Source organism: Coregonus lavaretus (genome assembly GCF_964263955.1).
Source record: "Coregonus lavaretus genome assembly, chromosome: 20".
NCBI classification, from domain to species: domain Eukaryota; kingdom Metazoa; phylum Chordata; class Actinopteri; order Salmoniformes; family Salmonidae; genus Coregonus; species Coregonus lavaretus.
In genome coordinates, this window is record NC_140007.1 from 24,315,096 (window position 1) to 24,331,142 (window position 16,047).

At 42.2% G+C, this 16,047-nt stretch overlaps 2 protein-coding genes across 2 annotated transcripts; both read left to right on the forward strand.

Moving 5' to 3' along the window:
* Positions 1–203: 203 nt before the first annotated feature.
* On the forward strand, positions 204–8,532 carry LOC311147748 (extracellular matrix protein 2-like; the record flags this gene model as incomplete). Its single annotated transcript, XM_084184521.1, has 10 exons — positions 204–360; positions 678–803; positions 2,627–2,778; positions 3,372–3,876; positions 4,187–4,302; positions 5,381–5,516; positions 5,822–5,979; positions 6,655–6,794; positions 7,587–7,913; positions 8,340–8,532. The coding sequence occupies 10 exons, from the start codon at positions 204–206 to the stop codon at positions 8,530–8,532; spliced, it is 2,010 nt and encodes a 669-aa protein (XP_084040647.1).
* Positions 8,533–11,882: 3,350 nt separating this feature from the next.
* On the forward strand, positions 11,883–15,005 carry LOC311147766 (biglycan-like; the record flags this gene model as incomplete). The annotated part of the gene is made up of 7 exons (XM_084184539.1): positions 11,883–12,147; positions 12,633–12,745; positions 13,094–13,307; positions 13,483–13,593; positions 13,743–13,836; positions 14,561–14,699; positions 14,808–15,005. The coding sequence occupies 7 exons, from the start codon at positions 11,883–11,885 to the stop codon at positions 15,003–15,005; spliced, it is 1,134 nt and encodes a 377-aa protein (XP_084040665.1).
* Positions 15,006–16,047: the final 1,042 nt, after the last annotated feature.

A 16,047-nucleotide genomic window follows, 5' to 3' on the forward strand; every position in this document is an offset into this window, starting at 1 on the left:
TTTTTTCACCCACTCCCCTGCTTCCTCTCTCCACTCCTCTCTCCTTTCACCTTTGGGTTTTTTCTGGGGTGTGTGGCCAAAAATCATTTGTTGGGGGTGAGAGTATATAAAGGTCCTTCAGGAGTTGAGATTCCTCGCACTCACTTTGAAAGGGTTTCTGTCCAAAGGAAGGTTGACCAGGAGAGTCCAGGGCAGAGCTGACCATGAACAGATTAGCGCTCCTATGTCTCTGCCTATGTGCAGCAGTCTCACTAATCAATGGGAAGCCCAGCAGGAAAGCAGAGAAGCTCAGGAGGTCCAAACCCCTGGTAGTAACTGACTCATCTGAACCGGATGATACTGATGATGCTCTCCTCCTCGGTAAGTTTTCAACATGCTCTTGGAAAAGGGTGGTGGAAAGTTAGATGGAGGAAATATGTATGCATACTTCCCAGTGCTTCTAGTTTTTGTGATTATAGAGTGTTTACCCAAGTCAAGGGTGGTTCACAATCCTTCACAAAGAACTGCATTCAGTTTTCTAAGACTGAATTGGAGTGTGGGGCTTGTATCAGTTTCATGTGGACTTTACCTGTGGATCATGTGTCGTGCAGGTGAGTAATGCTGTGTGTGTCTGTGTCTGTCTGTCTGTCTGTCTGTCTGTCTGTCTGTCTGTCTGTCTGTCTGTCTGTCTATTACAGGACGGAGCAGGCAGTGCTCGGTGAATGGGATGTCCCTGTTTGACGGGGCCATGTGGTCGCCTCAGCCCTGCCTCGTGTGTCAGTGTCAGATGGGAACTGTCAGCTGTCACTCTGTCACCTGCGCCGGTAAGCTGGCAGCTGCTCAAATAACAAACGTTTACTAGCTACATTTACACTGCAGCCAGTTTGTACGTCTGCCTTCACTCCTATTGTTCATCATTCAAGTTGTAGATTGTTATTGAACGATTATACTCTTATTTGTTGTTATTAGATTTCATGGCAGCTTTCTAGTTGAAATGGTCCATGCTGCATACATTTTACAAATTGATCAGGGCATGGAATTGAACATACATATATGTGTACATATATACTGTATAAATGTGAATTTAACATATACAGTGGGGAAAAAAAGTATTTAGTCAACCACCAATTGTACAAGTTCTCCCACTTAAAAAGATGAGAGAGGCCTGTAATTTTCATCATAGGTACACATCAACTATGACAGACAAAATGAGAAAAAAAAATCCAGAAAATCACATTGTAGGATTTGTAATGAATTTATTTGCAAATTATGGTGGAAAATAAGTATTTGGTCAATAACAAAAGTTTCTCAATACTTTGTTATATACCCTCTGTTGACAATGACACAGGTCAAACGTTTTCTGTAAGTCTTCACAAGGTTTTCACACACTGTTGCTGGTATTTTGGCCCATTCCTCCATGCAGATCTCCTCTAGAGCAGTGATGTTTTGGGGCTGTCGCTGGGCAACACAGACTTTCAACTCCCTCCAAAGATTTTCTATGGGGTTGAGATCTGGAGACTGGCTAAGCCACTCCAGGACCTTGAAATGCTTCTTACGAAGCCAGGCCTTCGTTGCCCGGGCGGTGTGTTTGGGATCATTGTCATGCTGAAAGACCCAGCCACGTTTCATCTTCAATGCCCTTGCTGATGGAAGGAGGTTTTCACTCAAAATCTCACGATACATGGCCCCATTCATTCTTTCCTTTACACGGATCAGTCGTCCTGGTCCCTTTGCAGAAAAACAGCCCCAAAGCATGATGTTTCCACCCCCATGCTTCACAGTAGGTATGGTGTTCTTTGGATGCAACTCAGCATTCTTTGTCCTCCAAACACGACGAGTTGAGTTTTTACCAAAAAGTTATATTTTGGTTTCATCTGACCATATGACATTCTCCCAATCCTCTTCTGGATCATCCAAATGCACTCTAGCAAACTTCAGATGGGCCTGGACAAGCAGGGGGACACGTCTTGCAGTGCAGGATTTGAGTCCCTGACTGCGTAGTGTGTTACTGATGGTAGGCTTTGTTACTTTGGTCCCAGCTCTCTGCAGGTCATTCACTAGGTCCCCCCGTGTGGTTCTGGGATTTTTGCTCACCGTTCTTGTGATCATTTTGACCCCACGGGGTGAGATCTTGCGTGGAGCCCCAGATCGAGGGAGATTATCAGTGGTCTTGTATGTCTTCCATTTCCTAATAATTGCTCCCACAGTTGATTTCTTCAAACCAAGCTGCTTACCTATTGCAGATTCAGTCTTCCCAGCCTGGTGCAGGTCTACAATTTTGTTTCTGGTGTCCTTTGACAGCTCTTTGGTCTTGGCCATAGTGGAGTTTGGAGTGTGACTGTTTGAGGTTGTGGACAGGTGTCTTTTATACTGATAACAAGTTCAAACAGGTGCCATTAATACAGGTAACGAGTGGAGGACAGAGGAGCCTCTCAAAGAAGAAGTTACAGGTCTGTGAGAGAAATAAATTCATAAAAAATCCTACAATGTGATTTTCTGGATTTTCTTTTCTGAATTTGTCTGTCATAGTTGACGTGTACCTATGATGAAAATTACAGGCCTCTCTCATCTTTTTAAGTGGGAGAACTTGCACAATTGGTGGCTGACTAAATACTTTTTTTCCCCACTGTATTGCCCTTTCCCTCAGGTTCAAACAACCAGCAGACAGTGGCTCCCAAAGCCAAGAAGCCCTCCCCTAATGCAGAGGAGAAAGAGGGGATCCCAAAGCGGAAGAAGAGTCTCCAAAGAAGAGCAGGAAGTCAGAAGAAGGTGGAGCGGCCTGTTACTCCAGCGAAAGCGGTGGGTGCCCACGGGAATATGAAGAGGGCAATGCTATAGGACCTGCACAGCAGATGAACTAACAATGCTTTAAATGTTGTTTGCCCCGTGTAGCTCAGTTGGTAGAGCATGGCGCTTGCAACGCCAGGGTTGTGGGTTTGATTCCCACGGGGGGCCAAGGGGGCCAGTATGAAAATGTATGCACTCACTAACTAACTGTAAGTCGCTCTGCATAAGAGCGTTTGCTAAATGACTAAAATGTAAATGTTTATGACGCAGGTTGACGTTTATTGTCATTAGTCTTGTCCTGGAGGCAGAACTGGGCGATTTAGGGTTAGGAATTAGGGTTAGCAGTCTGGTTAAGGTTAGGGTTAGGTTTAAAATCAGATTTTATGACTTTGTGGCTGTGCCAGTTAGTGACCACTTTGCAGAGCTGCCTACAGAACAAGATTCATGACGAAAAACACTAACCTGCGTTTATGACTAAGTATTGACTGACAGGGATATTTGTGAGGGCAATGAGTCACCAAATGAATAATAATTTTAAATATATATATAATTGTATATATTTTGTGTGTGATGTCTATGTTGTAAAACCCGTGGCCACCCAGAAGAAGAAGCAAGAAGAAGCTGTGAAAAAACAGGAAGTGGTGGTGAAGACAGAGGTCAGGAGGGCCGAGGTCCCTGTGGCCAAAAGGCGTGGCCCAAAGATAACCAAAGTCAGCCTTCCATACCTTCCCTACGATGACGATGATGATGACGATCACGATGACCACGACCACAACGAGCATGATGATGATGATGACGACGATGACAATTACATCATCAGGGCCATGGGAAAATCCACCATGAGGGCCACCGTGCACCTGGCTGTGGCACCGACGGGGAGACCAGTCACCATGGTGACTGGCCGACTGGCTACGACCACCACTAGGAAACCCGTGGCGAGGGCGCCGGGGCCGGAACATCCTGTGGTCACATTCCCCAGGAAACACAGCATCATGGAGTCTCTCCCTGCTGGCTGCCTGCTCTTGGAGTCTCTGATCACCTGTGGCAGCACTGGCATGGCCCACATCCCCATCCTCTCAGACCAGGGGGTCAAGACCCTCTATCTGGCAGGTGAGGAGATACAGAGATCTCACATGTTCCTTACAGGGACAATTAGCAGAGTCAAGAGGGGGGACAAGAATATGGTTTATTAAGATGGGTAGCTATGTTTAATAAGTTTGAATTTCGTGAAGGCAAAGGATTTATCTATAATGGCTTCAATACAATCAAATGTGCTTTGCGGTGCATACACAGTTGCATATAAACATAGTTTGTACACAAAGATACTGCATAAACACTAATGCAGGTCCAATGGCATGAGGGCCCAGGTTTTTCTCTGTTTGAGGTGGCTGGGTCAGCTTGTGTTCTATTCTCTTATCAGACAATAAGATCAGTAAGATCCCTCCCCAGGCTCTGGCTGGGCTGCCCAACCTGGAGTGGCTGGACCTGAGCAAGAACAAGCTGGACGACTCCTCCATCAGCCCTGACCTGTTCCAGGTGAGTCTCGGAGCGTATTTCTTCTCAACACATTTGGCTTTGGTTCCAGTTGGACCTCTACTGCGCCGCCAGACCCACCTACATATCTCAGCCTCATGTTACTAAGGGCTCTATTGACCATTCTCATGCTGCATTACCTGGATTCCTCTCAGTCTGTTATGATAGAATATAAACATGTAGTGTTATAGAACAGGGTTTTCCAAACTCGGTTCTGCCCCTCCCCCCCCCCCGGGTGCACGTTTTGTTTTTTGTCCTAGCATTACAAAGTTGATTCAAATAATCAAAGATTGATGATGAGTTGGTTATTTGAATCAGCTGTGTAGTGCTAGGGCAAAAACCAAAACGTGCACCCATGGGGGGCCCCAGGACCGAGTTTGGGAACCCTGTTATAGTATAGTACAGGTATGTGCATGTTACAGTCATTTATGTTATAGGTAGCGCCTAATGTTTCAACAAGACGATCCATCTTGTAGTTGGACTGCTAGGACTTCTGCTGTCTCCCAGTTAGCGCATAAGAGCAGAAGTCGAATCTGGTGCCATCGAGTTGAATCTCACTTAGCTGTTGCAATAAATCTGGGAATATTGTCAGTCAACAGACAAGCCACAACTGAAAACAGAACAATATTTTTTGGCAAGGTGTCCTAACATTCACCTGTTCCCACTTAGTTGTCAGAGTCCCTTGATGCCAAGAACTCACAGTGTTAAAAACTCCCTAGAGAGAACGTTAGTGTTTATCAACTACTCTGCTTTCAGTACATCTCAGAGTTGACAAAGATTAGATAACAAAACACATCATGAAAAACACATCAGAAATAAGACATAGGGTGGAATTCAATCAAATCCCCACTGGGAGAACAGCCATTGCTGGAGAAATTAAATTATTATTCCTGCGCCTATGTCATATGCCTTATACCAAAAATGTGTGTTTCATTTGGTACATCTCTTAAACAGCAAAGTAGAAGGTTAAGGTAAAATTGCAGTTCTTGTGCTTGGCCATAATAGAGAGAGAGGGACACTGGTTACATCACAGTTAGCACGCCTTCTGTTCTAAGGTGGGTGGCTTCCTGGCTTGTTTCAGATCCTAACCAAGCTGAGGAGGCTGAATCTAGATGGCAACAATCTGACCAAAGTCCCCTCGTTTCTACCGCCGTCCCTGGTGGAGCTGAAGATCAATGACAACAAGATCCTGGGCCTCACACCTAGCAGCTTTAAAGGTATATGATTGTGAGATTTACAGAGAAAGAGAGAGATAGAGAGAGAGAGAGAGAGAGAGAGAGAGAGAGAGAGAGAGAGAGAGAGAGAGAGAGAGAGAGAGAGAGAGAGAGAGAGAGAGAGAGAGAGAGAGAAAGAGAATGTGTACAAAGCTTTGTTCTGATAGGATGTGCAGAATAGTTCTTTAGCATTGTTGGCATAGCCCATTTGGCAACAAATATCTGGAAAACAAGTCAAGTAACTACATTGGATATTATTGACATGTTGATATTGTCGTGTTGCGATTTGAAAACGTGTCTCTCTTCAGGTTTGTCCAAACTGCTGACTCTGGAGCTTGAGGATAACCACTTCCACGATGGGAATGTGTCACCTTTGACCTTCCGGCCCCTGAAGAAACTAATCTATCTGCGACTGGAGGACAACAAGTTCCGGGCCATCCCCTCGGGGCTTCCTACGACCCTGCAGGTCAGTGATTGGACAAGGTGCCTGTGGTGCCATTGTAGTGAGCATGCAAGAGCCAATGACATGCAGTAAGTAGCCTCAATCCAACAGAGGAGTTTAGCTTGGGGAGGCATGACTTTCTGAGACATGTGGGTCAATCAAACGTTCCCTTATTTGAAATGTGTCTTGGGTGCAGAGCGATGATGGCGTGGTAACACTCCCCGGCACATGTCACATATACAACTCCCCACTGGAGACCAGGGTTCAATCCTTGCGTCCAGCCTTCCCACAGTTTTCCCCACTTGCCTATCTCCACACCTAATTTCCCCACTGTCTGAATAAAGTAAAAATATGTATAATAAAATGAAATACGTCTTGGTATAGTCCACAGACTCTTCAATAATGTAGTAACATGACAGAGGCTTCTGATGTTTTACTAAACATGCAGGTTTTTTTTGTAATTGCGAGCTAGGTCCACACATATCACAAACTCCCGATCTGTAGTGTGTAGACTGATTAGGTCCCCCTCACCCCCCTAACAACACAGTAGGTCCCCCTCACCCCCCTAACAACGCAGTAGGTCCCCCTCACCCCCCTAACAACACAGTAGGTCCCCCTCACCCCCCTAACAACACAGTAGGTCCCCCTGAACCCCTAACAACACGGACACTCAAGGTGTTTTGCTGCTTGTATTTCCAGACACTTCACCTGTCGGATAACAGAATAGAAGAGGTGCATGAGAGGATCCTTAACAAGACCGTCAACCTCAGGTTTCTGGACCTCAGTCATAACAAGATCCGGGAGGACCGCATAGCCCCAAGGGCCTGGATAAACCTGTTGTAAGTCCCAACAACCCAACCGCTCTCCATTCTTACTTTTGCAGCATTTAGGAGGTTATTGTTCAGTGCAATGATTGCTGATTACTGCTACTCTGGTTTTGATCGCCACCTTGAGGGGAATATTGGAACACATTTTATTCCTATTTCAGATCTTGCAGAAAAGTGACCTCTGTATTTACTTTATGAATGTATTGAATATATTTTTTTTTACAAACAATGTAGTGAAATGCATGAATATAAACATGATTGCATACATGATTCTTAAGCAAAACTCTAATTGGTGTAATTCATCTGGCAATAATGAGCGGAAAATATAATGTTTGCAGGGCACAATTTTAATTGCATATTTGAAGAAAAGGAGAAAGGGGAAAAAAGAGAAGAGAGGGAAAAGCAACGGAAGATATTGTTTTGGGACGTGCTGATGTGGCTGGCTACACAGCGGATCAGCAGAAACAGTCCAGCTTTATGATAGGTTGTGGAGAGAGTCAAGCCCAAAGGGAGGGACTGCTGGCCATCTGCCTTTGTATGAAGGCTCTTAGTGGTTTGAAACTCCTACAAAGTCGTGGCATAGATGTGATGGATAAGATGGAACCCTCTGGTGAAAGATTGGGAAACATTGAACCAGCCTTCTAAAGGAAAGGTGGACTAGTAATATAGTCCTAAAATGGAAAAAGTCCCCTTTTAATCTCAGTCAATTGGAGACATAATGCAGTATATTCATTACCTTCTATCTCTTCATGTCTTTTCATATATTGAGCAAAATATCTCCCTGTATTTTCCCTACCATTTCAGAAAGTTGGAGTCGTTGGATCTGTCGCACAATAAGCTGGTGCATGTTCCCTCCTTCCTCCCTGTGGGCCTAAAGCAGCTCCACCTGCACCACAACCAGATTGAGCGGATCCCTGGCTACGTGTTTGGCCACATGAAACCGGGATTGGACCTCCTTCACCTGTCCCACAACAGGCTGAGCAATGACGGCATTGATAATGTGTCATTCCTGGGTCTGTACAACTCTCTGACTGAACTCCTGCTGGACCACAACCAGCTTCGCTCCATCCCAAGGGGGCTACTGAAGCTCAAGAGCCTGCAGCTCCTCCGCCTCAACCACAATGTTATCAGGTAACTCAACCACAACGTTAACAAACTACTCAACCACAATGTTATCTGGTAACTCAACCTCAGCGTTATCAGGTAACTCAACCACAAAGTTATCTGGTAGCTCAACTACAACATTATCTAACATAACTAAGTTCCTCTCTCTGTCCTCTTCCTCCCACTGGGAGATGAACCAACTTTTTTGAAGAGCACAGTACTGTACTCTTTTTTCGAAACAGAGATAGCCAGTTAGCCACATGCAGTCTAACCATAATGGCCCATCCAAATCTATTGTGAATCTCAATGTGTAATTTTGTTTCTCTCTCAGTTGTTATTTCCTTTAGTCGGATCAAAGGTCCTTCTGTCTTGTCTGAGTATTCTGTCTTTCTGTCGGTGGTCACTAAGTGTCCATCATCTGTCTAAATGTCTGTTTTTTTCTCTTCCCTGCAGGTACGTTCCTCTGAACTCTCTGTGTGACACGCGCCTGAGCGAAGACTCGCCTCTAGTTTCCATTCACCTGGAGTACAACCTGATTGACCGGCGCCTCATCCCGCCCACCGCCCTCTCCTGCATCAAGACCTACCACAGCATCATACTACGGCCCCAGAGTCACGAGGAAGATTACCACCATGAAGATTACTAGTATCCCCCTTCCTCCCCTCCCTCCTTCTTTTCCCCCCCTTTCTTCCACCCCGTCAGTTTGTCCTGGGTTTGACCTAGTCGGCGTGCCTCATTACATCATTTCCTCTGAGTCTGTCTCTGATTATCTTCTTCTCTGATGAGTTGTGATTAGGTTATTCAGACTTATGATACCCACGCTGTATGCAACAGGTGAACTTAGACTTCTATCCTAAGTCTTACCATAAGTCTAGGGCAATGTTTATGCAACCAGCCCTTTGTGAGTGGGCTTCATTATCACAAGTAATAAGAAAGATTGTGTGTTTGTCTTTTACCTGTTTCACAGATTCACTCTGTAAGGCAGTGTTAGGTTTTACTTTAATCTTGCTTGATAGTAGCATGTATCGAAAGAAAAAGAATGTGCAGTTACCCAGGGAGATCAAGGTAGCTACTTGACAGTAGTGAGAGCCAAAGATGTCCAGGTGCCCTCTACACTACACTCACTGTTGTTTTTTATGAATTGATGAACAACTGTTTCAACTTTGTGACCAACTTGTGTAAAGAAACATTTTGAAAATAAAACATGTTAAATAATTGCTATTCATTGTCTATGGTTACTTTAAATAGCCTGAGTAGATCTTAGTAACTCTAACAATCTACATGTGCAGCACTGGGTAAAGGCAGTTGCTGGTTGTTTTATCCTTAGTGGATGCTGTATTTGCCCTTTAAGTGGTGGCATAGTTCAAAATGGTTTATTTTGGGCATATATCTTAAATAAAATGTGTTTAGCTCACCAGGAGTGGTTGGATTGTAATTGGTGTATATACTGTAGATCTCAAACTAAAATGTCTCTCTCTCTGTTTGTCACACACACACACACACACAGCAATGAAAAGGGGACTGGACCAATTATTGGTTATGGCTTAAAATACTTGTTTTTTTCCTTTTGGTAACTCCTTCCGTGGTGCTGTGCAGAGCTCTGACGCTGCTGGCAGATGGACTCACAGATAAAGGATCATCCCATGGAATAAAACACTTGTCCTGCATATCAGTTTATGAGGTTTAATTCATCTTTATTTAAAAAAAATTAAACCTCTAAACTTACTTTTTTTTTTTTACTGAAACGGTAAGTGTCTTCCTGTTTCATTATGACTGACATAGTACATTTATTTGAGCTTCTTGACTTAAAGATGATCGTATATTCAGTATCATTTACAGTAAGAGGACACTATATGCTACAACTTTATTTCACAGTTGGTTGAATATTCTGCATTTGAAATTTTTTTTATTGTTAAAGTAATATATAACATTTGAAATTGACTATTACGTTTTAAATTATTTGTTTTAGCCTTCTGGGTCGACACAACCCTCCCTAGCCTACAAATTCTATATTCCTTTTATAGCTTTGGCCATAGTTGATCAATTCCCCTTGAGACATAACAAACATGGACAATTTCATAAACATTCAAAACTTCGAGCCACCCCATACTGTAGTTAAAGTGCTCACTGCAGGGAGACAAGTCTATTACAAAATGATAGACTAAGAATTTAATTTAACAGCAAATAAGTCATTTTTGCGTATGTCATACATCTCATTCACTGTATTTATAAATTTGACCCTCCAGCCTGGTCTCATAGACTAAATGTAACATAGTAAATGTCTGGTTACATAAGACAGAAGGTTACTTAAGGCAAAAACATTTTAGCTAATTAACAGCTTTGCAACGTTAGCCACAACAAATCGGAATTCGTAACATATTGTAAGAATTGCAATTCGTAACATATTGTATGAATTGCAATTCGTAACATATCCTACAAATTGTAATTCATAACATATCATACGAAATGGATGATGGACAGCCACAAATTAATACATACCATACGAAACATAACATATCATAATCATTTACTTTTACTATGTTACGTCTACCCCTGGGTCCAGGTTGGACCCTATGCTGAAATAGCTTATGTTTTGGGAAAAGAGTGGCTGTGACAGAGTGGGGGCTGGATTCAATCCGTATCGCAGAAGTATCGCAGAAGATCCACATAAAAATGTAAAGGTAATTTCCAAATGAACCGACATATGCAGTGTTTTACCGTGAATGCAGTCTCCACAAACGTGGGAACAAAATTTTAATCAAGCTATAATGCGGATCTTCCACAATACTTCTGCAAAACGGATTGAATCCAGCTCTTTGTCTATAAAAAAACCTTTCCTGAGACCAGCCAGTTATGTGGCTTCTAGGGCCTTACTGTGGTAAAGGGTGTGGGAGTTTGACTCCTGAGACAGGGAGGAAGCAGGCCTTTCACAACACGTGGCAAAGGCAGGGAAAAGTCAAACTCCAGAGTAAAGACTCTTTGCTCATATGAAAAAATAACTTTGAAGAACAAACCAATTCAATGCTTTTCTTATTTTCAACAAGAAACCTCGAACTGAAGACTTATCCGAGATTATCCCAAATTACCTTAGGGCATCTATTGATAGTTTGCAGTACAATCCTGCTAATGCATATTGACAGATGGCACACACTGTAGTAGTTACAGACCTAAGACAACATAGTATCCATGGTTCATGATTTTCTGCCTCTTATGCCAACCACAAAATTGATGGGAAGAGTAAGACTGGCTTTTAAGTGAGAACGCCTATGACATATATGATAGATCAAATCTTGAGGATGAAGCCTAACAAACAGATGTATGAAAGCCAGGGTGTATTTCACTCTTTGTCGCTGGTTACTATTTGTTTTAGACTGACTTTTGCTCTGGAGTGGCAATGTTGACTATGAGATTACTCTGGACTGGAGGAGTGAACTGTAACACAATGCTAGCTATAGGTTGTGTGTGTGTGTGTGTGTGTGTGTGTGTGTGTGTGTGTGTGTGTGTGTGTGTGTGTGTGTGTGTGTGTGTGTGTGTGTGTGTGTGTGTGTGTGTGTGTGTGTGTGTGTGTGTGTGTGTGTGTGTGTGTGACAAACAGAGAGAGAGATTTTAGTTATTTTAAACTTCTTCTTATTCAACATTTGAGATCTACAGTGTATACAATTACAATCCAACCACTCCTGGTGAGCTAAGCAAATTATATTTAAGATATATGCCCAAAATAAACCATTTTGTACTATCCCGCCACTTAAAGGGCAAATACAGCATCCACTAAGAATAAAACAACCAGCAACTGCCTCTGTGTGTGTATTGTTTTATTTTCTAACTGGTAGTTAATCGATTTTTTACATTGAGGAGCAACTCTCCAATTGTAGGCTACAGGAATTTAGTTAGATAGTTGCTGGATTCATAACTGTGGCTCTTTAATGACTGTTGCTCATTTTCCTTGTGTTTTTTTTGTCTTCCTCTTGTGATTTCTCTTCAACAAAAGGCCCAGCCATGCTTCCCTTCTCTGTTGTCCTTCTCCTGCTGTGTGCTACACCTCTACCCACCCCCTCTCTGGCACTGCCCTTTGAGCAGAAGGGCTTCTTGGACTTTGGGAAGAGCATTGACGTAGAGGGGCTGATGATGATGATGATGAATGATGAAGAGGAGGGCTCAGCAGTTGAGGAATACTACAAACCAGAATATTACAAACCAGAACAGCCTACTTGCCCATTCGGCTGTCAGTGTAACCAGAAGGTTGTGCAGTGCTCTGACTTGGGTGAGTTAAGAGATACAATGTCACAATATTATATTCTCTCCAAATGATTCTTCACACCAAATATACAATTGTTAATGTGTAGACAGCAGTCACACTGCACAACTGCACGTTACTTTTTAGTGCTACGTGGAGTCTTGGCCATCTGGTTTCTTCCTAATTATATGGTGACAGCACACACACAAACAACAACAAAGTGCAACATATCCGTACAAACCATAGCCTAGAGAATTACTCAGCATTTACCAAATTACAGTATGAAGATAAATTCTAACTTGTGGATTTATCCAGATATAACTTTAAGATTGAGAACATACTGTGTGTGTCCAAGAGGTATATTGTCATGATTCATAGATTGAAAAAAACTGTAAAGCAACAATAACAATTGTTTATATTACAACTGAACTGTAATGATTGTGAACTGACAGAATGTGGAAAAGTGTGTAAAGTCAAGCAGGTAAGTTCATCTCTTGTAGTTTGATCTGCAGGTTTACACTATGTGCCATATGACATCCCCCCGGAGACCAGGCTCCTGGACCTTCAAAGCAACCAGATCACAGAGATAAGAGAGGATGACTTCAAGGGACTCAGCAACCTCTATGTGAGCACTAACAGTCAAAATACAAATGGTGGAAGAGAGTTCTGGCATTTCAATAGAAGGAAACGTCACTTGTCTGTCTTTGCTTTTTTCATAGTAGCGCCCCCTTTCAGTGTCCATACTGAAAATATACACACTTTTAATGATGTCTCTTCAAATAATATATTGTGTACAATATATAAAACATAACTTTTTCTATAATGGTAATGGGTTGATTCGTATCTGTGTTTGAATATATCATAGTTTAGAATTACAATGAAAACAGTGCTTGTATTATTCTATAAGCGATGGTCTATATTTCTTTTGGGTCGGGGTGGCTGGTCTCCTCATGACCTATCCCTCCTTTCTCAGGCTCTGGTGTTGGTGAATAACAAGATCTCCAGGGTGCACCCGCGGGCCTTCATGCCCCTAAAAAGGATGCAAAAGCTCTACTTCTCCCACAACCAGTTGACAGCCGTGCCCAAGAACCTGCCCTCCTCCCTGGTGGAGCTGCGCATCCATGACAACCGCATCAAGAGGGTGGCGGCCGGGGCTTTCTCTGGCCTGGGCAGCATGAATTGCATTGGTGAGATGACAAGCTATAGTTAGAACTTAGGCCATATTTACTGTGTTAGCACCAGATTCAAAGTTAGTTTTTTTTTCTTTTTTTGGGTGGAAAAGGTCTTCGAAGTGTACATCTAGCCGCTTCAGTACTGGAGCAGGTATTGGCATTGACTTAAACACATACTTTTCTTCCACAGAGTTGGGGAGGAATCCTATTCAGAACAGTGGTTTGGAGCCTGGAGCCTTTGATGGACTCAAACTTACCTTCCTTCGCATTTCTGAGGCAAAACTCACAGGCATCCCTAAAGGTGGAAAGCATGGCATAACCTTTACAATAATGTTATTTGGAGTGCTCTGCGAAGCTGCAGGGCAATATTTGTTTCATTGAAACTTCCCACACATTTACACTGAAAAATCCTTTGAATCTATTGGTCACCTGTTTTCCTTCAACTTCCAGATCTCCCTGAGGGTCTACATGAGTTGCATTTGGATCAGAATCAAATTCAAGCCATTGAACTAGAAGACCTAAGGCAATATGAGGGTTTGCACAGGTAGGTCTGGACAAGTAGCTTTACAAGAGGGTGTTCAATGTCTGAGAGTTTCTAAAAGTCCATCGCATAATGCATTTATGGGGAGTTTATGAATGCTGTAGATCTATATATAATTTTTTCTTTGCTCAGAAAACTTGGGGGGCAAAATAAAATCACCCGCGGGCCGAATTAGAGGGTGCCACTATCATGATGATACCCGACACCGTTTCTGTTGTGCAACTTGAACAATTACTCTTCTATTATGCTGTTGTTACTTATATGCTTTTTAATTTTCTTTATAAATATTTTCCTTTGAAGATAAGAAGTGAGCATCTGAGAGATTTTTTTATATATCATTTTTGTTCTTGGACATAAAAGACTGTAAAATCACCAGGAAATTAGCTGAAAGTGATTTTGATTTAGGAAATCTGATTCCAAGTATTCCCACGCATAAATAGAGAGGCATATGTGATCGTATCCCAATGTAATCATCAATGTTTGAAATGATTCTGTTTTTGTCAAATACAATATCTGTTTGGGATTATTGTGGTCAATCTGCTGTGTACAAATTATTTATAACTATGTTTCGACCGCCCGACCATTCGCTCAAGGAAAATCGGCCCAAGGCTGAATGTAATTAGGGACCCCTTCTCTAGTTGGTCTGACCTTCATTGTCTCATCAATCACTCGATTTCAATGTGTGTGTGTGTGTGTGCGTATCCGCATGCGTGTGTGTGTGTGTTAGGTTGGGTCTAGGCTACAATCATATTCGCCACATTGAGCACGGCAGCCTGTATTACCTGCAAAACCTGAGAGAGCTGCATCTAGAGAACAACCGGATCCCCAATGTCCCTGGAGGCCTTGCTGGAATGAAGTATCTGCAGGTAAAGTGTGGAGGAGGTTGTGAAGCAGCATCAATCACATCAATATTGGTGATTTCACTTGATATGTTCTGTTGATAACAGTCAATATATGTAATGTTTTTTAAACAGGTGGTCTACCTTCACTCCAACAACATCAGCCAGGTTGAGGTGAATGACTTCTGCCCTGAGGGCTTTGGTGTGAAGAAGACTTACTACAACGGGATCAGTCTCTTTGATAACCCAATCAACTACTGGGAGGTGGAGCCGGCCACCTTCCGCTGTGTCAGCAACAGGATGGCTGTGCAGTTTGGCAACCACAAAAAGTAGTGCATGAGAGGCACCAGTTGGGGAGGAATAAATGCAACTCAGATGTAAAATAAATAACTTTGTTATACAGTTAAAAAACAATTCATTAATAGTCTGACGTAGCGTAAAAGATAGATAACTAAAATAACTTAAGTCTGTTTTGCATGCATGGGGTGGGTGATATTGTATATTGGAAAAAAAATGGATCATCCTCATCATTTCAATCAATCAATCAATCAAATGTATTTCGATAAGACTTTTGTTTTTTGTAAAATCTTAGGTGGGTTGTTTCACAAAATGAGTCCCTTTTGCGTCCCTTTGATATTTTAAGTAGAAATTCTACACCAATATTGCATTTTAATAGCCTGTTATATTAAATTAAGTGCCCTTTAATATAGAGCACGTGGACATTTTTATTTATTTTTATGAATAAAGACTTGCTAAAGTGCCAACATTCTGCATTTTGACATGTCCCTATGTGCACTCTGTGACTTGAAGGAAGAGTTTAACCCACTTAACCCCAACATTTTCCATAGTTTTCACCATCATAGCCTTGGTTATTTTCGTTGCTTGACAAAGTCATTTCTGAAGATTATTATTTATTTCATGTGATTATTGAATAATTTTAAGGAAGAAAAAAACCTGCCCCTCATTTTAAGGTCAACCATGTTACGTGAACTGAACTCTTGCTCTAATATGGTGAAACTATCCTCATAGTATAAAAGCAGGTACTTTTTTTGCCATTTTCTGGAGTTTTGTGGTGGAAAACTGAATGGGTCGAGCATAACACGTCAACCCTGTTACCCATACATAGACAGGCTAGTGGAAATGTTTTACAACTTACATTTTTTGTGATGCTTTCATTTAATTGCCCCTCCCTGTTTCACACAACAAGCTTCCTGTCACAAGGGGATTTATGGCTGATTTAAGATTAAATAATCAACCCTGTTATGCAACCCTGTTACTTTATTTGGCACTTAATAGGCACTTACTATAGTATTTTTTTATTTAACCTCTTGAGATGGGAAAACACGTTTTGTATTAAGTTGAACATCTGTTGTTT